The sequence below is a fragment of the Ovis canadensis genome, chromosome 5, assembly GCF_042477335.2.
Source record: "Ovis canadensis isolate MfBH-ARS-UI-01 breed Bighorn chromosome 5, ARS-UI_OviCan_v2, whole genome shotgun sequence".
NCBI lineage: Eukaryota > Metazoa > Chordata > Mammalia > Artiodactyla > Bovidae > Ovis > Ovis canadensis.
The window spans coordinates 18395320-18416374 of record NC_091249.1 but is presented as its reverse complement, the minus strand read 5'-3'; the positions used below and the strand labels follow the sequence as shown (position 1 = coordinate 18416374).

Here is a 21055-nt window from a genome sequence, read left to right as displayed (position 1 = left end):
CAACGGGAATTGGAGCATTCCTCAGACACACCAGCTCCATCCTCTCCTGGAGGCGCTCCTGTTTCCAGTGTTTGGTTCCTTCCCTTCAGCCCCTCCTTGCTCACCCCCACCCGGCATTTAGCACGACTCACAATTATTTTATCTTCACGCCATTCTTACACTTTCCACTTGCTCCCTCGCTGGGAACACGGATGGATCCAAGCCACTTGGCTGTGTCCCAGTGCCTTGCACACAGCACTTGCTCAAAAAATGCCTGAATGAACAGCATGAATGAAAGCGCGAGTGGGACGGGGGCACAGGAGGGAGGGGCCGTGTCAGTATTGTAAAGTGTATTGTAAAGTAACTGTTCTACAATTAAGAATGACTGCCAGACTCCTTTGCCCCACCAAGGCAGGGGCCAAACACTAAGGAGAGCTTCCACCACCTCCCCGCCCCACTTCAGACGTATCTGGGTGCCAATGCTGGCTGTTCTTGGGCAAGTGATACCTGTGTGGGCCTCAATTTCCTCTTTTGTAAACACTGTTTCTGCCTGCACAGGCGCCCCCCGCCCCTTGCTGTCCCATCCTTAAACACCAGAAAGGTGCTGGGGTCCTTGCTGCCCAATCCAACACCTCCATTCCCAGGGCCACCACATTGCTGAGGATGACGCCAAGGCCCTTTCGAGTCTGCCCAGGATGGGGAGCCCGAAAGGTCTCTGTTTGAATCCTCCTAACTCCCTTTTCAGACCTGGAGCAAGAACCGCCACAAGTCTCTCTAAAATGGGGTGCCCGTGCCTGCCTTTCCGCGAGGAGTGATCCCCTCCCCCACTGCTCCATAAAAGGGGGCCATTGCTAGAGCTAGGTGCGAGAAAGAGCGAGTTTATTGCAAGTTCCAGGAAGGGCAGCGCCTGGAGCGCGCCTTCCCTCACCGGTATGCGGGGCTGGCTGTGGATGGACGCCCTCCGCGCGCGTCCGCTCGCCAGCAGCTTCTCCAAGCAGCCACCGCCCACCGCGTAGCGGTCGCTCACCCTGCACCGGCGCGACGTTTCTGTCTCCTCTCATCTGGCCCCCTCCTGGGGCCTTCTCGCCGGTAACCGAGGGGGCGCATGCGCCCTCCTGCTCTTGGGAATCTTGGAGTAGCTGAATTCCAAACAGGGGCGACTGCGGCCCCCGGCGTCGAAGTAGGGAAGGGGGAAGGGCGCGTGCACGGCGGTGCGCGGCGGCTTCGCGGAACGACCGAAGCGCGCTTCTTGCGCGTGCCCTGCGCTTGCGCAGTGCTCGGGGCGGCGGGAACGGTGGGAACCCCGGCTTCTAGCCGGAGTCCCCCGCTCGCAGCCAGCCGTTGCGCGCCACTTGGCCCGCGGAGGGCCTGGCCGACGGGCTGAACTGCAGCAACTCGGCTATTAGTGCTTTGCAGCGCTCGGACAGCTCGAGGCCGTCGGGGTAGAGAACGCCGCGCTTCTGGCGTCGGGGCAGGCCGGCGATGTCCGAGTCGTCGAAGGGCATACACCCGGTGACCATGACGTAGAGCACGACGCCCAGGCTCCATACGTCGTACTTCTTGGGGTCGTAGGGGATGCCCAGCAGTACCTCGGGCGACGCGTAGGCGGCAGAGCCGCAGTAGGTGGTGCTCAGATCCGGGTATCCGTGAGCCTGACGGCCAAAGCCGAAGTCGGTGAGCTTGACGCGGCGCTCATCAGGGCTCAGCAGCACGTTTTCGCACTTGAGGTCGCGGTGCACCAGGTGGTGGTCGTGTAGGTAGCGCACGGCACCGGCGATCTGCGCGAAGAGGTCGCGGGCCTGCCCCCCGGGGATGCGCCCGTTTCGCTGCACCGCCTGCAGTAGGTCGGTGGCGGCCGCCTCCATCACGATGTACAACTTCCCGTTGCACACCTCGATGAATTCGAAGACGTGCACGATGTGTGGGTGCCGCACTCCCCGAAGGATGGACAGCTCGCGTGGCAGGAACTTGTTGACAAAGTCGGGCGGCGCGCGCCGCCGGTCTACCACCTTGATGGCCACTGTGCCCTTGTATTTCTTGGACGTAGCCACCTTTACCTTGGAGTAACTGCCCTCTCCTATCGTGCGGCCCAGCTTATAGCCGAGTTCGCTCAGAAGCTTGTCGCCCGACATGGTGGCGCCTGGGGCGCGTGGGGAGCAGGAGGCGGCTGCTGTCGGGGGGCGGCCGGACTCCGATCTCGGGCCTAACCCATGGCGCTTGGCACCTGCACACCCGCACCCCCATGTGCCCACTCCCCGGCCCCCGCCTCCGCGGGGCCTTTTATTGCCCAGGTAACAATTTCTGCCTTGTGAAGTGACCGCGGGCGTCACCCTGCCTCGGGGTGGGGTGTGGGGGCCCTGACCCCGCCCCGTGGTACTCTCCCCAAGGCCCTACGGCTTTGTGACTCATAATCGCTCTGAATGATCCAGTTCCCGATGAGAGGACACTAGCAAGGCGTCTCGACCGTCACAGGAGTGGAATCAGAGCCTGGGGTTGGGGCGGCTCCTCAGGAGTCCGAATCTGAGCCCCAGCCGTCCCCGAACTTCGTGTAATCCAGTCCTAACCCTGCAGAGCCCCGGGCTGCCCGCAGGGGGCCCCAAGGGGGTAAAATGGGACGATACCTGGCTCCCTCGGGAACCTGGGGTTTCTAACTGGCCTCACATTGCCCCGGAGGGAAGGTGAGTGGGAAGGTCCTTTGGTGCAAGAGCTCGGGCGACCAGACGGGCTGCAGGCTTTAACACCGGCCGAGCCATGCCTCCATCTAGGAGAAGAGAAAATAAGGACTTTTGGGTCGCAGCTAGGGCGCTTAGTCGACCCCAGGCCCCGCTACGGAGCTCTCGCACGAACTGGGGCAGGTGCAGCGGCGCCCTAAGTTTCCCAGTCGGGCCCGAGACGTGCGCTGCAGCTTCCGCCACACTCAGCATGGTGTCGATCGCCGTTGCGTAACTTCCTCCTGCGACCGGACGTGCAAGGTCCTGCAAGCATGGCGGCGTCGAAGGTGAAGCAGGACATGCCCCCGGTTGGGGGCTACGGCCCTATCGACTACAAGCGGAACCTTCCGCGTCGGGGACTGTCGGGTCAGTGTTGCCCTGCCCCGGGGTGTCAGGGTCTGGGCGTTCTGGGCGCCGCGGCGGGGTCGGGGCGCCAGGGAGTCCAGCGGGCCAAGGTTTCCCGCGCCGTATGACAGGAGGCGGCGCCCTGGGATCCCCCAAAGCTTCAGTACTAACTGTAATGAAAACTGCTGCAATTTGTCGACCGTTTACTAAGCCCTTTGCTTCCTTCTCGTAACAGCCCTGAGGTCGGTCCCGTTAATTATTTCCGTTTTACAATTCATTGATCAAACCGAGAGAGGGCTTTCCCGGTGGTTAAGCGGGTAAAGAATCCGCCTGCAATTCAGGAGACACAGGAAGCGCAGGTTCGATCCCTGGGTCAGGAAGATTCCCTGGAGGAGGAGATGACAACCCACTCCAGTATTCTTGCCTGAAAAATCCCATGGACAGAGGAGCCTGGCGGGCTACAGTCCATACGGTCGCAAAGAGCTGGACATGGCTGAGCGACTAAGCACAAACTGAAATGAGTTTAGCTCCCGCCGGGAGCCTTCCCGCACGTTCCCGTTTCACAAGAAGGGAGACAGAGACACGAGAGAGGATGCGACTCCCCACAGGGCCACCCAGAGCAAAGCTGGGGCCGAACCTGGAATACCCAGGGAATTTGAGAGATTTGTTTTGCGGGGGGTGGGGGAGGGGGAGTAGCGGAAAAATTCTGCGCAATGGTTCCTCGCTGGTGGCCCCCACCTGCAGGATATCCCAGAAATATAGATTCTTCTAATTTTCAAGGGCTCTAAATAACGTTTAAAAATTTTTTTATTGGAGTCAACACAAAAATATGTAAGAAAGTAAAAAACGCCCATACACTGCACCCAAGATTAACAGAAATACAAAGAATGTCAACCAAGTTAAGAGTGAACATTTTGCTGTAACTCATTGAGCTTTACATTTAAAACATGTGCATGCTTTGCAAATTATGCCTCAATTAAAAAGCAGAAAAAAATTCATGGGCATGATGTTTTTAAATGTTATAATTAAGACAGAGAAAAGTTAACGTTAGGTTAAAAACTCAAGTTTTCCCTTGCTCCGTACTGGCTTTTTTGTAATTTGGAACAAAGGTTGGCAAACTTTTTCTGTGAAGAGCCAGGTAAGTATTTTCTGCTTTCTTGGCCAGATAGTCTTTCTCCCCTATTGCTTATTTTACAACTTTACCAACCTAAAAGTATGCTTAGCCTGAGGACCATACAAAACAGTTACAGGTTAGATTTGGAGCACTGGGCACTGGACTCTAGACTCACTCCTAGATTCAGCAAATATAATGCGGTCTGTGTCGTCTTTTCTCACAGTCTTAGCTTAGCACCCAGGCTAGAGCACTCGGGTGTGTGGCATGAGCTCTGTGTACACATGTGTCCTTCCGTGACCTGTGTCCAGTCCAGGCCGCACAAGAACCCCAGCCCTCGGTCCCCCTGGGCTCCCATAGCCAGCATCTCTCTCCTTTTGCAGTGGCACACGCTGTATCCTGTTCCTCTCAGCAGTGGGCCTTATTTACCCGTGCCTGCGCTTGCGTCCCCTGCTGTCAGCCCTTTACACCTGCTCCCCCTGGTGCACGCCCAGACCGCCTCCGTCTTTCCTGGTTGCAGAGGGGTGAGGGATATAACCCTTTCCGAGGTGCGGCCTCTGTATGTACCCACATCTGGTTAGTGCGCCTCCATTTAGTACCTGTTGAGCGCGGCCTTAGTGCTAGGCTCCATCCTGAGGAGCTCACCCAGCGGAGGAGACGGACGCGTTGCTGGTAATTGCCCACTGTGGCCAGTGCTGAGGCCCAGGATGCGCGGGGCCTTACCGAGCCAGAATGGGCGAGAGGCCCTCTCTGAAAGGAGTTGCCCAGGCAGAGGGAACAGCAGATGTAGAGACTTGACTCAGCCTGCACCCTGCCCTCCTTTCTGTTCTCCACCCTTATCCACAGCTGCTTTCTCTCCATCGGTCTTGCTCTTGTCCAGGCACCATGACCCCAAGCTCAGCACCCACCCCCCTTTTCTCTGCCTGGACCACTCACCGCCAGCGTGCTACAGCGTGCCAGGCTGGCTCAGGCCACCCTTGATCCACACAGCTACTGAAGCGACTGTCACCCCCCCTTTCCCCTGGCCTCTCACACCGCGCTCTCCTCTCTCCACGCCCTCCTGCACCAGTGAGTGGCCCTTTTTTTCTGGTATCTGTAACATTTTAATCGCGAGTCACATGCCATACCATATAATGACCCATTTCACGTGTACAGACCGATGTCTAGTCTGCTCCCCGTTGTGCAGCCATTGGGAGGATCTAAGTCTGCATTTTCATCCCAGAAGAAATGCTGTGCTGCTGAGCCGTCGCTCCGCACTCTCCCCCAGCCCCCGACAGTCACGGGTCTGCTTCCTGTCTCTAGGGACTTGCCTCTCGTATAAATGGCATAGTTAACGATGTGTCTGTCTCACTTTTCTCAGCATGCTTTTTGTTGCTGTGTTCTGTCTGTCTGTTTTCGGCCGTGCTGGGAGTCCACCACGGTGTGGGCTTCTCCCTGTCCGCGGCGAGTGGGGGCCGCCCTGGCTGTGCACGGGCTTCCCGTGGCGATGTTGCCTCTTGCTGCGGAGCGTGGGCTCTCGGGTGCGTGGGCTCAGCGGTGGCAGCACACGTGCTGCGGAGCTGGGGCTGCTGGGCTCTAGAGCGCACGCTCCGTAGTCGTGCGGGGGCTTCTTCCTGGATCAGGGATGGAATCAGTGTCTCCTGCGTTGGCAGGCAGGCTCTTCACCGCTGGCCAACCAGGGAAGTCCTCGCAGCACATTTTTAATGTATATGTTGTAATATCAGTGCTTCCTTATTTATTATGGCTGAATAACCGTGTATGGCTGGACATTTTGTGTGTCCATTTACTATTCGACGGACATTTGAACTGTTTCCATCTTTGGGCTGCTGTGACCATCCTTGTATGGGTTGCTGTGTGAACATGTTTCCTTTCTCTTAGGTGAAGTGGGGTTGCTGGGTCACATGGCAACTCCACATTTAACATTTTGAGGAACTGCCAAACTGTTTTCCAAATTGGCTATACCAAATTATGTTCTCACCTACAGTGTATGGGCATTCCCATTTCTCTGTGTCTGGACAACACTAATTGTCTTCCATTAAAAAAATGTTTTAGCCGTTCTGGTGGGTGTGAGGTGGTACCTACTGTGGTTTTGGTTTGCATTTCCCTGGGGACTGATAACTTTGAGCACCTTTTCATGTGTTTTCTGGCTCTTTGTGTAGCTTCCTTGAAGAAATATCTATGCAGACCCTTGGCACATTTTTAAATTAGGTGGTTAGTCTTTATTATTGAATTTTAAGAGTTCTTTATATGTTTTGGATACCATTCCCTTATCAGATACATGATTTGCAAAAACTTCCACTCTGTGGGTTGTCTTGTCAGCTTGTTGATGGTGACTCCTACAGCACTAGAGTTTTACATTTCAGCAGTGTCCAGTTCATCTATTTTTTTTCCCTTATCACTTGTGTGGCCAGCGTCTAATCTAAGAAATCGTTGCCTTATCCTAGGTCACAGAATGACTTCTCTGTTTTCTAAGAGTTTTGCAGTGTTAGCTCTTCCACTGAGGTCTTTGCTCCATTTTGAGTTAATTTCTGTGTATGGAGGGCGGGAGGCACACACTTTATTCTTCTGCATGTGGCTACCCCGTTGTCCAATTTGCTGAAAAGACTGTTCTTTCCCCATTGAATTATCTTGGCACCCTTGTCCAAAATCAATCGACCGTAAATGTGAGGGTTTATTTCTGGACTGTCAGCTCTGTTCCACCGATGTACATGTCTGTCCTTTCGCCAGTGCACCCTGTCTTGTACACACAGCTGCGTGGTAAGTTTGACGAGTCCTCCGACTTTGTTCTTTTCCAGAACTATCTCAGCTGTTCTGGGCCGTTGCATTTCCACATGAATTTTCCGAGCTACTTGTCAATTTCTGTGGGACTGTAGGGGGAAGAAGGGATTCTGATGGGAACTGGGTTGGATCTGTACCTCAGTTTGGAGACTGCTGCCATCTGAACAATGTTGAGTTCCGATCCATGAGCACAGGGTGCATTTCTGTTTATTCAGGCCGTCTTTACTCGTGGCCTGCACCCTTCTCTGGATATGCGCCCCCCACCCTGCCCCATTGTCGTCTCCCCCCAGAGGAGGCGCCGATACGTGCCTGAGGGCCTGGGGCCTCAGCCTCGTGCTGTCAGGGAGGACTAGGTGAGTTGGAGGGAAGGTCGCCTTACTTGTTTAGTCCCTCCCTGTGTCTGACTCTCTGTGATGCCACAGATTGTGGCCCACCAGGCTCCTCTGTCCATGGGATTCTCGAGGCAAGGATCCTGGAGTGGGCTCTAGCCTCCTCTAGCACCCTCTTCCTCCTCTTTTCCGCCTCTAGCACCCTAGCTTACTCTTGGAATTTATCTTCCAGATGGACCCACACATGGGCCCCCAGTGGTGGGGGTAAGAGGCCCTCACAAGGACAGTCCAGGTCTATTCTCTGGGGCTGGGTTAGAAGGAGAGACCCCTGAGCCTGTCTGCAGAGAATGGGCAGCTTTGGTGAAACACACATCACCCGGCAGAGGGAACGCTGCGTGCCCGGCGCGGGTGGTCAGCCACCGTGTGCGAGCCGCGGGCGCGCTGAGGGCCGGTCCTGGGCACTCGGGCCTCTCGGTGCAGGGACTGGGTGCCCCACTACCTCGTCCCGCATAACTTGGGAATGTCTTGCCGTGACCTTGTGCTTTAACAGGTTGAACTAAAAGGAGTGAAAAATTGAGCCAGTTTCTCATTTATCTCCGGGTCCAACAGAGGTGCCAGATGAGTCTGTGCTAAGCCAAGCTAAAGGAGAAAGAGCCCACACTTCGTCCCCCGCAAGGCCCAGGGAGTGGCTTTACCCACCATGTACTGGCCCTTTACTGGGTGTTACATGGGGCTCAGTCAGGCTGAGCTTGTGAGCTCATCCTAACAACCACAAGTTCCATCCAGAGGAGAGAAGGGAAGAGAAGGGGGTGTGGGACGAGCCAGCCCCAGCCAGGCCCCAGGCATCCAGACCTCCCTGAAGACCCCAGCAGGCCCACAGCCTGTCAGTCAGAATTACAGTACAGGTGCCCTGGGGGCTCAGTAAATATTCATTTCGGCCTCTGTCTCCTGGGGTCCCAGGAAGGGGGCTCAGTCCCCTGTGGCTGGAAGGCAGCAGCACCCTGGGAGCCCAGGGGGTGGCCGGGTGGCCCCCGCAGGGCACTGCCTGCCTCCGGCAGCCCCATCCAGCCTCTTATGAGAGCCCCTGGGGAGGTGGCCCCGGCCGATGGGCCCTCTGTGGGGCCAGGACCCAGCGTGGACACCGCCCTTCGCCACGGGGACCAGCTGGCTGAAGGAACTCAAACAACCTTCCAGGCAATGGCGGGCTGAGGCCACCCAGCCATAACCATTTAGACTGCCAGGCTCTCCCATAGTCTCTGCCCAGCCTGTGCCTTCCAGGAACCCTGGCATGGGGCTGAGGTGTGGCAGTCGCAGCAGCCTTGCATCTGGTGTGCCCTGCCCGCAGAGCGGGTGATTGGGACGAAGCGTGGTCTACTGTTGCAGGGGTGGGGGTGTCAACGGGAAGGGAAGGCGGACTCTCCACAGAGACAAAACAAGTAGTCAAAGAACAGGCGTTAGAAACAGCCCTGGCTGGCTGGTCAGGGCTCTGTGACGGCTTTCACCTTCTCCCTCTCACCAGTTTCTGGAGTGCCTGCTGTGGGTGGGTTGTGGGTTAGGAGAGGAAGGGTCAAGGCGGCCTGTCCCTCGGGCAGGTGCTGAGCGTGCCTCCTCCCTGCAGGCTACAGCATGTTCGCCGTGGGCATTGGGGCCTTGCTCTTCGGGTACTGGAGCATGATGAGGTGGAACCGCGAGCGCAGGTAGGCCCTGCACTGGAGAGGTGGGTGGGGACTTACGCCGTGGACTCGGGGCTCCTCCAGGCCCCCATCAGCACCTCAGGGAGCTCAGGGCCTGAGCCAGCGAGTCCATTTCTGGGCTTTACTGTCAAGGAATGACTGACTAGTAAGAAGCTTGCCTCTGGGTGTTCACTAGGTACCCCTGAGCTCCACCCCCAGGTACCCTAAGGTCCGGTTTGCATAGCCCATCAGACAGAGGCGGAGGCAGAGGGACAGGCCCTGTCCCTCGGGGTGTTTGTCAGTGGTGCCCGGGCAGTGATGATACCAGGGCTTCAAAGGCAGATCATGCAAGACAATGGCCGGGCCAGCCACACTGGCCTGAGGGTCCCAGTCTGCCGTGGCCTTGGTTTGGACCCTGGCCACCTCCGAGTTTGCCCAGCACTCTGTCAGATGGCTCCTCCTCACCGGCTCCCAACCAGCAGTCCCCCCACCCTCCCCCGCTGTGTCCTCAGCATCCACCTTGACCCTGCTCACCCTGCTACGAGGGCAGTGCTGGAGGAGGTCCAGCATGTGGAGGGCACTCCGCTTTGTTCAGTGAGCTCGGGGCACCTGGTGGGTGCTGGACACGAGGCCCCCACCCTGGACAGGCGAGACCAGGCCCAGTCCCCCAGGTGGCACCGTGGTAGCCATGGTGTGTGGCTGGTGAGGACGGCAGCCCCGGTACCTGGGCCCTGGGGGGTTGCGGTGGAGGCGGAAGTTCCCTGGGACCCTTCTCTGTGCTGCTGTGAGATTCGTGGTGATGGGGAGACAGGGTTGGGGCCACCCCCTGGGCTGTGTCACTGGGACTGCTCTCCCCACTCCCCCAGCAGACAGGGCTGGCGAGGTAGAGACGCCGAAAAGCAGGGAGAAGAAAGAAGCTGCTCAGGATACTTGCCTGCCCCCCCCCCCTGCCCCCATGGTTATTTTGAGATGAAAAGGATGTGGTTTTGTAAGGCCCAGAACCTCATGATGAATGTTCCCCCCAGTTCACTGCAATCATCAGGCCCGGGCTATTTTTAGGTTTAAAAAAAAAAGTTTTGAACTGAAAAGAAAGTGTGAAGCCAGCAGTCTTGGGGACTGATGCTGCCTCTGCCAGCTGCGTTTCCCCACATCCCCCACGCCCATCGCAGGCTGCTGGTGGGCTGGGCCCACTTCCCCCCTTGCTTGCCTCTGCCTCTCCCCCAAGCCACGCACCAGGGCAATGCCTGTCAAAGGGCTGCATCGTCTGCCCCCATCCCAGCGTGGACTGATCTGAGTGTCGGTTTCGGGGTTTCACAGGCGTCTACAGATTGAGGACTTCGAGGCCCGCATCGCGCTGATGCCTCTGTTGCAGGCAGAAAAGGACCGGAGGTAGGCCGCTGGGGTCAGGAGGTCACAGGTCAGAGTGCCCCAGCCTGCACCGTGGGACAAGGCCAGAATGCACGTGGGGTTCAACAGCCATGACCTTGTACTCCAGGGGCTGCCGTTGTCCTTGGAGAGGACCCCATACTTGACTTGCAGGAGAGACCCGAGAGGGGGAGTGAATGTTTCTGGAGGAGGGGCCTTTGGCATTGGAGGGCTGCAAGAGTTTGCCAGGGGAAGGAAGTAAAGCAGAGAGATCAGCGTGTGTGCGGGGCTGAGAGCCGTGGGAGGTGACAGGGAGCTGGAGGAGGGGCAGGTCTGGCGGGTTGGTTAGGCAGGGGCCCAGGGAGGGATCAGCCCTGTCCCCCACCTCCCACCTTGTCTCCCTGCAGGGTTCTCCAGATGCTTCGGGAGAACTTGGAGGAGGAGGCAGCTATCATGAAGGACGTGCCGGGCTGGAAGGTGGGTCCTCAGCCCACAGGGTCCAGGCCGCTGAGAAACGGAGCCTCCCACAGAAAACCTGGGGCTCTGGGGGAGTGGGCGCCAGGTGCCAGAAGGGGGAGGCTGTTCCGGGTAGAGGCACAGGGGCTGCCAGGCCTGGTGGGGTCCCAGCAGGCTCTTGAGACCCACCCATACCCCTCCATGCCCACAGGTGGGTGAGTCCGTGTTCCACACCACGCGCTGGGTGACTCCCATGATGGGCGAGCTCTACGGACTGCGCACAGGCGAGGAGATTCTCAGCTCCACCTATGGGTTCATATGGTACACGTAGGGGCTCGCGCCCCCTCCCCACTAGGAGAAAATAAACGCTTCGGAGATTGGTCTGCCTGTGTCCCAGGGACTGAGTGATTGGGGGTGGGGTGTCAGAGGAGGTGTGGGGACTAAGCAGGAGATGCCAGTGGGGTGGCCCCTGGATCGCCCTGCAGCGTCGGCTGCCAAATGTGCCTGGACTTTTCCCTGCCCTTGCTGAAACCCTGCTTGTCGGCAGCCAGCCTCTTCAGACTGGGGGGTCTTCTCCACTGGGGTACCGGTGGGTGGATGGGCGACCTGTATCAGAGTGTACCTGGCTGGAGAGGGGCGCAGCAGAGGCGCGTCGACTTGCACCCAGGCCAGGACCCCGTAGCGGGGGTAATGAGCCCATCACTGTCCCTCCAGACTTTGTTTCCCTGCCAGTATTCGGAACTTTGGGATTCCCGCCATCGCATGGGCAGCTCCACTCGTGGCACGAAGGGGTTAAGTCCACTTGCACTTTACAGCCAATAGCCATGCGCAGCGCCTTCGCGGCGTCTCCTGATTGGCGGACAGACAGAGTGGGCGGGAGGAGAGGGAACGCCCCCTCCCCTCAGGGATGCGTTTAAAAGGCTGTGGCAGTGCTGGCTGCCTCTGTGCGCGCAGATCGCCTCCGCCATGAGCAGCACGGATGGTCCGGACCTAGCGGAGGTGCCCGAAGAGCGGTGTTTCCTCAGGTCAGCCTGGGAGAGGGACCGGAGGGAAGCAGGGGCAGGCTGGAAGAAGGCCTGGGGAACCAGGGCTGTGGATGGGAGGCGGAGGCATGACGGGTAGGGGGCGGGGAGAATGGCAGGCCCATCCCGGAATTTCGAATTTCCTTGGAGGGACTAAACCGGCGGCTGCCAACACCTCCAAAGCTGCGTTGCCAGGGAAACGGCATCTGCAGCAGGCCTGCCCCTCATGAATTATTCATCAGCACCACTGGTTGCTCCCCCCACCCCATCCCCGCCAAACCCACGCAGCCTAAGCAGGCCCACCTCCTCTCCATCTGTCCCAGGGACCCTGAAGCCATACCCCTTGTTCCCCATCTGGGAAGAGCTGCAGGCTTTCAGCTCCTCAGATGCTCACACCCTCCTTGGTAGTCCCCCCTACTACTAAACCCCTTGTTCAGAGAATAAAACGGAAGACTGGGGAGGGAAGCCGCTGGCTGAGCTCGGATTAAAGCGATTTTTAACTACACGGGCCACTTGCCAGTGGGCTGATGAATTTGGGGTCTGGAGTTGGCAGCTGCGATTGTGTCTTCCACCTGATCCTAAGTCATCCTCCTGTGTCCTCCTCAAAGTGTGTGCGATATGGGATCCCAAGCCGGGCTCTCTCTAAACCAGACCCTGCCGGCCGGCCACTCAGCCCCTCTTCTCAAGGCAGGTCCTGTGCAGTACTTGGGGGGTATTCAGACTCAGCTAGAGACTCAGCACATGGAAAATGTTCTAGAAGCTGGAGCTGGGACTTCACCTGGTGTGGGGGACGGAGGGGCCTCAGATGCCAACCGGGGAACGATGAGGTGCCGTGTGTTGGGTCGGAGTGGAGCACGGGGAGAGGAGGCCCAAGTGGGAGGCACACTAGGGAGCATGTAAGTCTGGTGAGGAATTTGACTAAATATTCTCCAAATGCTGGGGAGGTTTGGGAAGGCTAGCATTCAAGTTTTCAAAGCCCCCATGGCTCCTGTGGAGTCTGAGGGGACGGACTTCAGTAGCAGTCAGGTGAGCAGTGATGGAGGGCTGGAGGGCAGAGGCGGGAGGGTGGAGAGAAGCAGATGGAGCTGAGAGAGCAGGGGGCGTCTGGCGCAGACACCCTGGCCTCACAGCTTCACCTCTAAAGAGCCCCTTTGGGGCTTTTGCTGCTGCTGGGGCTGGTGGGCAAATCCTGGGGCCTTGCAGCTCCTCTTCTGGGGGCAGAGGTTGGGAGAAGCAAGAGGCACCTTTATAAACAGCACCCTCTGCTCCTCAGCCCCATAGCAGCTCTGCCATATCCCCTCCCCGACTTGGAGCAGCTGCTGCCCCAGCCCTCAGGTTCCCGGACTGCCCTTTGCCTGCGGAGTCCCGGTTGTCACTCCGGTGACCCGCTAGGTAGGAAGATAATGGAGAGAAAGCCGCTCAGTCATGCCTGACTCTGCGACCCCATGGACTGTAGCCCGCCAGGCTCCTCTGTGGGGATTCTCCAGGCAAGAATACTGGAGTGGGTTGCCATGCCCTCCTCCAGGGGATCTTTCCACCGGATGGAACCCAGGTCTCCCGCCTTGCAAGCAGATTCTTTACCATCTGTGCCACCAGGGAATCCCAGGAAGCCTCCGCATGGAGGCCAGAGGCCAAATCTTCAGAACAGAGGAAAAAAAGGAGGATGGATGATCTTCCCCAGCCCTCCCAGGGGGGCAGCAGAGGTGTCTCAGGCTGAAGGTGGGGGATGAGCCGCGTTACTGCACGTGGGCTTTCTCTGGTCGCGGCGCGTGGGGGCTACTCTTTGTCACGGAGCACTGGCTTCTCATCCTGGTGGGCTGTCTAGTTGCAGAGCACAAGCTCTAGGTGTGTGGGCTTCAGGAATTACAGCCCGCAGGCTCGGCAGTGGAGGCGCGTGGGCCCCTGAGCCCACAGGCTCAGCAGTGGAGGCGCGTGGGCCCCTGAGCCCACAGGCTCGGCAGTGGAGGCGCGTGGGCCCCTGAGCCCGCAGGCTCGGCAGCTGTGATGCAGGGGCTTAGTTGCTCCGAAGCACGTGGCATCTCCCCAGGCCAGGAATCAAACCTGTGTCCCCTGCGTCAGCAGGCGGACTCCTATTCACTGTGCCACCAGAGAAGCCCCTGGGCCTGCCTGCCCCGGGGGCGCTCTTCATATGGCCCCACCGGGAGCTCCTTTTCCCTACCTGGCCCTTCAACCTACAGTGTCAGCCACAGACAAGCGTGGGCTTGAATGTGGCTCTGCTTGCTGGGGTCATGAGGCATGTCACCTTGCCCTGAGCCCCATCTCCATCATGTGACACCCTGCAGCGTGTCTGACCGTTTCTCAGACTCACTCTGCCTCTCTCCTGTCCCTTGAATCTGACAAGTTCACTTCCACCACCGGACCTTGGCCTTCATTGTTCTTGCCACTGGAATTACCTCCCACGGCACTCCACGTCAGCTCCTCCAGGAAGCCCTCCCTGACTTCCCATCCCATAGCAGTCCTGGCTTCCCACCTCCAGCCTTCCTGCTGCCCGGCCTGGTCACACTACAAAATTAGCTAGAAGGTTGTAGTCTCCTCCTCACAGAATTTAAGAAGACAGCCTCAGGATTCACCCCAACAAGCCTCTGCCTATCTGAAGGTCGGCCTCAGCTTCTTTGCTCATACCCCATCCATGGCTCTGGAGACAGACCCATGGGTAGAAGGCTCAGTTTTCCAGTTTGCTTCCAGTGTGACTCTGGGCAAGCCATTTTACTTCTCCTGAGTAGTTATATGTTCTTCCAACTCTTCTGAGCCCGATCCTTTTAAAGTAATAATAATAATTATTATTATATGTATCATTATTATTATTATACTCAAGGGTGTGCTAATAAGCTGGGGGCAAGTGCTCTTCCTCACCTGGGAGGGGTCCTGGCTAGGGGAAGCTGGCATCAGGCTACAGACTCTGCTCAGCTGCTCCAGCCCCTGATTCTGGCACGAGGAACATCTTCCCATCCTCAGTGCCAGCTTTTCCTCTCTGAAGCCACCAAGCCCATGTCCCTTGGAAGGCCCCCCTAAACTGGGGCTGGGCCCTGCTCTTAGAAGAGCCCAACATGGCTTAATGCTCTGCCGTCACCATCTTAAAATTCTTGATGATTATTGATCAAGGGGCCCCACATTTGCATTCTGCACTGGACCTCAAAAACTATCTAGCCTGTCCTGCCTTCACTTTTGCAAAGGAGGAAGAAAGCAAGGCTCAGAGAGGAGTCAGACCCGTCACTCGGCAAGCTGGGGGCAGAGCTTCACCTCAGCGACATTGGCTCCATCCCTCTGGCCACGGTTATTCGAATTTTAAAACATTGATTTATCTCAGCTTCTTTTATTTGGGGCTGCACGGGGTCTCTCTGGCTCTGTTTGGGCTTTCTCTGGCTCCCGTGAGTGGGGGTTACTCTCCGCCGCAGCGCCCGGTCTTCTCATCGCCATGGCTTCTCTTGTTGCAGAGCGTGGGCTCTCGAGTGCAGGCTCGGTAGTTGTGACGCATACACTTAGTTGCTCTGTGGCGTGTCGAATCTTCCCAGGCCAGGGATCGAACCTGTGCCTTGCAGTGGCAGGCGGATTCTACCCACTGTGCCACCAGGGAAGTCCACGGTCATTTGAATTTTACCACTGCATCTAGAGAAGAATCACCAGTGAGTCTCATGGCTGCAGTCCCCACAGCCACCACCTCACATGAACCATTAAAATCCTCTGCAGCCTTTAAAACCCGCCTCTCCCAGGCACCTCCAGTGCAATCTGCCCCCTCCAGTGTCCTAGAGTTCCCTCAGTGGTTTCCACTGCCTGAAATCCACACGTTGCCCCCAATAGCTAAGCCCTTCGTGCTCTGCTGCCTGCGCTGGGTTCCTCATGCTTTGGGGGCTTCCGGCATCTGGGGGAGGCCCCCACTGTTCCTGTTGTTCACTCACTAAGTCATGTCTGACCCTTTCCGACCCCGCGAACCGCAGCACTTCAGGCTTCCCCGTCCTTCACTATCTCCCGGAGTTTGCATTAAGTTGGTGATGCCGTCCAACCGTATCATCCTCTGTCACCCTCTTCTGCTCTTGCCCTCAATCTTTCTCAGCATTAGGAGTTGGCTCTTCTCATCTGGTCGCCAAAGTATTGAAGCTTCATCTTCAGCCTCAGTCCTTCCAATGAATATTCACTGTTGATTTCCTTTGGGATTGACTAGTTTGATCTCCTTTCAGTCTAAGGGACTCTCAAGAGTCTTCTCTAGCGCCACAATTTGGGAGCATCTGTTCTCCAGCTCTCAGCCTTCTGTACGGTCCAGCTCTCACATCCATAGACTGCAGGTGCCCATGCGCTGGGGCCGTGGAACGAACACGCACTGCCATGTGCTTCCTCTACCACCAGAGGGCTCCCGGGACTCAGGCTTGTGTTTGAAACTCCCACTGCCTCCCTTGGCAGGCTTCCATTCACCCGTGAATGGGACAGATGAGGGAACCGATGAGCGTCTTCAGCTCTGGGCGCAGGAGTGGGGGTGGTATTAGGGCCTGGCTCGGAATGCTGGTGGCACGCTTCTGGCTCCAGCTGAGTGTCTGTCTTTCCGTCTGTCTGTGCCTCCCCACCCTGACCCTCAGCACCGCAGAGGCAGCGGCCCTGGAGCGGGAGCTGCTGGAGGACTATCGCTTTGGGCGGCAGCAGCTGGTGGAGTGGTGTGGCCACGCTAGTGCCGTGGCCGTGACCAAGGTACCTGCACCTGCTTCTCAGCCTCGACCCTGAGCAGACGGCCGGTCAGCAAAGCGGCGGCCTCGCTGCGCGGCCCCTGGCCAGGACGGTCATTTCCAGCCCTCTTGGCTTGGGGCCACCCCAGCCCATCACTCAAATGAGGAGACCAAGGTCCATCACTGGCCCCGGCCAGGGGGTTGCCGAACGTCAGGACAGAGACAGGGGTCGCCCAGAGAGGTGGAAGCAACTACAGAGATGGGTCTGGGGCCCTTGACTGCCTGTCTCTGCCACCTCTTGGGTCTTGAGCAGAGGGGACGTCAGCTTCCTAAGTCTGAGCACCCCAAAACAGCTACCTGCCACGGGTCCAGGAACTGAGGCCCAGAGGTGGGGAGGAGTAGAGCTATATTTATTTGGCTTTGCGACAAATCCCCAGGCTTCAAAGTGCCTGCAAGAGAGCAGTTGCTCTCCAGTGGTCCGTGTCATGCTGCCAGACCACCCTGGGCCTGTTTTCTCGTCTGAAAAAGGGTAATAAGCTGACACCAAAGAATAAACACAAACTCTAGAAAAGTGTGCAGTCGAGTCAGGGCTCCAGCAGGTAACCTCTTCCTCTTCCTCCCCTTCTTCCTCTTCTGATCACCACTGTATACTTTTGAAAAAACTTCTTATCTTTCTTTACGTGGACGCCACTGTTTTTTAACTTAAACGTTCCTATTTCCAAGTGAAACATATCCTGAGTGAGATGCTCAGAAGAAGAACAATGAAAATCAAAGCCACAAAAGCAAACCCAGTAAAGTAACCTCATGCTTGGCTGTTGAAGACCAACCATCCAGTTTTCACATTGAAAGCTTTGTGTCTGTCCAGAAGCAAGCCAGCCAGACGTTATGACTCTCCCTGACTAGGTCAGGTCTGGGGCTCTGGGCATGGCGTGGTGGGGTCATAGGTATGATCAAGGTGAGTCAGGACCTTGCTGAGACCCTGGGGAGGAGACTCCAAAAGGAAAGAACTCCCTTGGTGTGGTTGGAAGTTAGAGTATGGTTTGGCCCCCTGGAGACCTCAGAAGCCCGTCAGAGTCACTGTTACTGCTACTTGATAGAGGTGCTGGGAGGAGAGTGAGCTGAGGCCAAGCAGAGAATCTGGGCTGAGACTCAGCTCCTGCGTTAAAGAGAGACACAGAGTCTGAGAGAGAGAGAGAGACACAGAGGTGAAGACAGAGACTGGAGAGAAACAAGTATAATATTATTATCATTACTTTAAAAGGGTTGGGCCCAGAAGAGTTGGAAGAACACATAACAACTCAGGAGAAGTAACATGGCTTGCCCAGAGTCATGTAGGAAGCGAGGTGGAAAACTGAGCCTTCTACCCTGGGGTCTGTCTCCAGAGCCACGGGCGGGGAGTGAGCACAGAAGCCAAGGCCGACCTCTGCACAGTCAGAGACACAGAGAAAGACAGGGAGCGGGGCAGAGGAGAGAGAGGCAGAGGAGAGAGGCAGGGCACGGCGGGCTGGAAAAATAGCCCCCGCCTCCCGTCCCCAACCCTGGGGCCTCCTGGAGGGAGGCAGGCCTGGAAACGTGGGCGGGGGAAGGGGCAGCCACCGCAGCGGAAAAAGGTGGAAGAATGTCTGCAGCTCAGGCCGAGAATAAACAAACCGCACTCCGGCTCGGGTGGTGGCGGGAGGCATGTTTCTCTGCTCAAGCTTGAGAGAGCCCGAGGCAAGGACTCTAGGTCTCCAGCAAGGAAACAGGCCCCTAGGGGCCCCGTGCCACCCCCAGAACACCTCTCCCCGGCCTTGCCCTCTCGCCTCCTGGCCCGAGCCCCGCCCCTTCCTCCACCCCGGGCCTCAGTTTCCCCGCCGGCCTCGGGAGGGGGTGCGTTCCGAACTCCTCGCCTTTGCCTTTGCCGTGCCCTGCCAGGTGTTCCCTCTGCCCGCTCTCCCCCGGAAGCAGAGGACGGCGCTGGTCGTGTGCGGCCCAGAGCAGAACGGAGCGGTGGGGCTGGCGTGCGCGCGGCACCTGCGGGTGTTCGTGAGTAGCGAGGACGCCCTGGGCCTCCCAGGGTCACCCCCCCCCGCCCCCGCCCCCGCCCACCCCGCAGCCCTGAAAATGTCGCTTGCCCCTCTGGTCAGTGTCCGGGGGGAGACAGAATACCCCAGTGCTTGCGTCAGGCAGTTCCTGCCAAGCTGGGAGCAGAGGCCCGGTGGGGAGCCGGGGAGGGTCCCAGTGCCGACCCCTTCCTGCTTCCTGCAGGAGTACGAACCCACCATCTTCTACCCCACGCGCTCAGCGGACCCACTGCACCGGGACCTGACTACTCAGTGTGAGAAGATGGACATCCCCTTCCTGTCCTATCTGCCCGCAGAGGTCAGCTTGGGTGGCAGCCGAGGGGTGGTGGGGGACAGAGCCTCCAGGCCGCCCCGACCATGCCTCTGCCTCGGTCTCCCAGGTCCAGCTCATCAACAACGCATACAGGCTGGTGGTGGACGCTGTGCTGGGCCCTGGTGTGGAGCCGGCCGAGGTCGGGGGTCCTTGCACACGCGCGCTGGCCACACTCAAGCTACTGTCCATCCCGCTTGTGAGCTTGGACATCCCCTCAGGCACGCCAGGTGGAGGGGGGGCACGAGGGGCAGGGAGGTGGGCTTGGGCGGAAGCCTGTTTGCCCACCAGAGCATGCTTCCTCACCTCGGATGGCTTCTACACTCTGGGCAAGGCCGAGGGTCATATCCATCCTTTGGATGGGCAGTGCCCAGCCTGGCGCCCAGGTGACCCTGGCTCCCTCCCCTTTACACCCTGCACGGCGTGCCCTCTGCCCATCCTGGCCCAGTCGCCCAGGCAGACGTGAGCTCACTCGGCAAAGGCCTCGCCCATCCTGGCCGCCGCCCCATGCCTGTTGGAACCATTAGGCAATGGGCAGACGGAACAAACAGCTGCTAGCCAGCCGGACCCTCCGTGGGGGCAACCAGACTCAGGGGACATCCTCCGGCTTACAACAGCCCAGGGTTATAGCCACAGGATGCCACAGAGCTGGGGATGGTGGGCACAGGAGGAGGTGGGCTGCCTGGTCAGGGGGAGAGGCTGCAAGCTGGTGTCTGAACAGACAGCCTAGGACAGAGAGGGTCGCCCTGTTAGCTCAGGAGGGGTTATTAGTGCCCCTAGTCTGAGGGTGGAAACTAGGGTCAGAGAAGGCAGGATTGAAGTCAGAGGGAGGAGGAATTCCCTGGTGGTCCAGGGGTTATGACTCTGCACTTTCAATGCAGGGGGCACTGGTGTGAGCTCTGGTCAGGGAACTAAAATCTCACATGCTGCACTGTGTGGCCAAAAAATAAATAAACACACATTTTAATAAATAAAAAGTCAGAGGGAGGAGGCTTTCAGTCAGTGGCCCCAGACAGGTTGGAGGGGGGAGAGAAGGCAAGAGCCCAAGTCTGAAGGTGGAGGCTCATCTGAGATATGGCAGAGGCTACCGTCCAGTGAGGGAGGGGCTGGGACCTGTCAAGCCAAAAGCCAAGATCTGGTCTGAGGATGAAGGCAGGTCAGAGGGAAGAGTCTCCAGTCAGAAGAAGGAGGATGGATGCTCACGTTGCTAAGGGCAGGGCGTATCTTCAGAGGCAAGAACCTGGCGCAGAGAGACAGGTCTGGTGGGGGAGGCTTAACAGGATGGAGATGAGAAGTGTATTCTGAGTAGAGGGTGGGGATCTGGTCAGAGGAGGCTTCGAGGTCTGGGTGGAAAGAGACTTAAGTCTAAGAGGGGGCGCTTGGGGCTGTTAGGGAGGGAGGGATGCAGACAGGTCTGCCTGGGAAGAGCCGCAGGTAGAGATGCGGTCTGATGGCAGAGGCTGAGTCAGAAGGAGGAGGAAGATTGGGTCCCAGGACGGGAGCAGAGACACAAGCATGAAGGCAAAGGCTGTGGTCAGAGGGGGAGGGAGACACAGCCAAGGAGGGAGGAGAAACTGGGCTGAAGGCAGACGCTCGGTTTTACGGGGAGGCCGGTCTGACCAGGACTCACGTGTCAGAGCCAAGGCTGCGCAGGCTGGGGAAGGGAAGTGGGTGGTGGGCGGCGGTTCTCCTGAGAGCGAGCACCCCTCCCAGCCTCGGCTCCCGCCCCCCGTCCTTCCTCCCCCAGGCTGGGACCCAGAGACTGGCGGCGACGCCGAGGACGGGCTACGACCCGACGTGCTCGTATCGCTGGCGGCGCCCAAGCGCTGCGCCGGCCGCTTCTCCGGGCGCCACCACTTCGTGGCGGGCAGGTTCGTGCCCGACGACGTGCGCCGAAAGTTCGCTCTGCGCCTGCCGGGGTACACGGGCACCGACTGTATCGCGGCGCTCTGACGGGCGCCCGCGCCAATAAACAGACGCACCCCCACTGCCCCCTCGCCTGGGCCTCCTCTGTGCGCCGCGTCTGCCGCGGGGGCGGGCAGCCTGGGGCGGGGTAGGGGGAGTACTGCCCACCGGTCGTCCCGCGGCCCAAGGCGGGAGGGATGGAGGGCAGACGCACATGGGACTTCCCGCTGGCCTCCGAGAAAACTGGAGCCACAGGAGTGGCGGGTGGATTCCGGGGGGGATTGATTGCCAGCCCGCTCGGGGCGACCTAAAGCCAACAGATTCGAAGTGAGACC

At 58.4% G+C, this 21055-nt stretch overlaps 3 protein-coding genes across 4 annotated transcripts; 2 read left to right on the top strand and 1 right to left on the bottom strand.

Annotated features, from left to right (window-relative positions):
- Nucleotides 1-837: 837 nt before the first annotated feature.
- Nucleotides 838-2920, bottom strand: TSSK6 (testis specific serine kinase 6). The gene has a single exon (XM_069588970.1). It carries the CDS (start codon nt 2109-2111, stop codon nt 1290-1292), a length of 822 nt encoding a protein of 273 aa, XP_069445071.1. The 5' UTR covers nt 2112-2920; the 3' UTR covers nt 838-1289.
- A 4-nt stretch (nt 2921-2924) lies between these two features.
- Nucleotides 2925-11130, top strand: NDUFA13 (NADH:ubiquinone oxidoreductase subunit A13). The gene is made up of 5 exons (XM_069588971.1): nt 2925-3056; nt 8872-8950; nt 10244-10315; nt 10699-10768; nt 10959-11130. The coding sequence occupies exons 1-5, from the start codon at nt 2963-2965 to the stop codon at nt 11076-11078; spliced, it is 435 nt and encodes a 144-aa protein (XP_069445072.1). The 5' UTR covers nt 2925-2962; the 3' UTR covers nt 11079-11130.
- A 76-nt stretch (nt 11131-11206) lies between these two features.
- On the top strand, nt 11207-20805 carry YJEFN3 (YjeF N-terminal domain containing 3). 2 transcript variants are annotated; one of them, XM_069588969.1, is made up of 6 exons: nt 11207-11772; nt 16359-16467; nt 18357-18467; nt 18690-18803; nt 18886-19036; nt 20563-20805. In XM_069588969.1, the coding sequence occupies exons 1-6, from the start codon at nt 11714-11716 to the stop codon at nt 20766-20768; spliced, it is 750 nt and encodes a 249-aa protein (XP_069445070.1). In that variant the 5' UTR covers nt 11207-11713; the 3' UTR covers nt 20769-20805. The 2 variants fall into 2 exon arrangements, with proteins under 2 accessions (XP_069445070.1, XP_069445069.1); XM_069588968.1 differs by lacking the exon at nt 11207-11772 and having other exon boundaries at nt 11865-16467.
- Nucleotides 20806-21055: the final 250 nt, after the last annotated feature.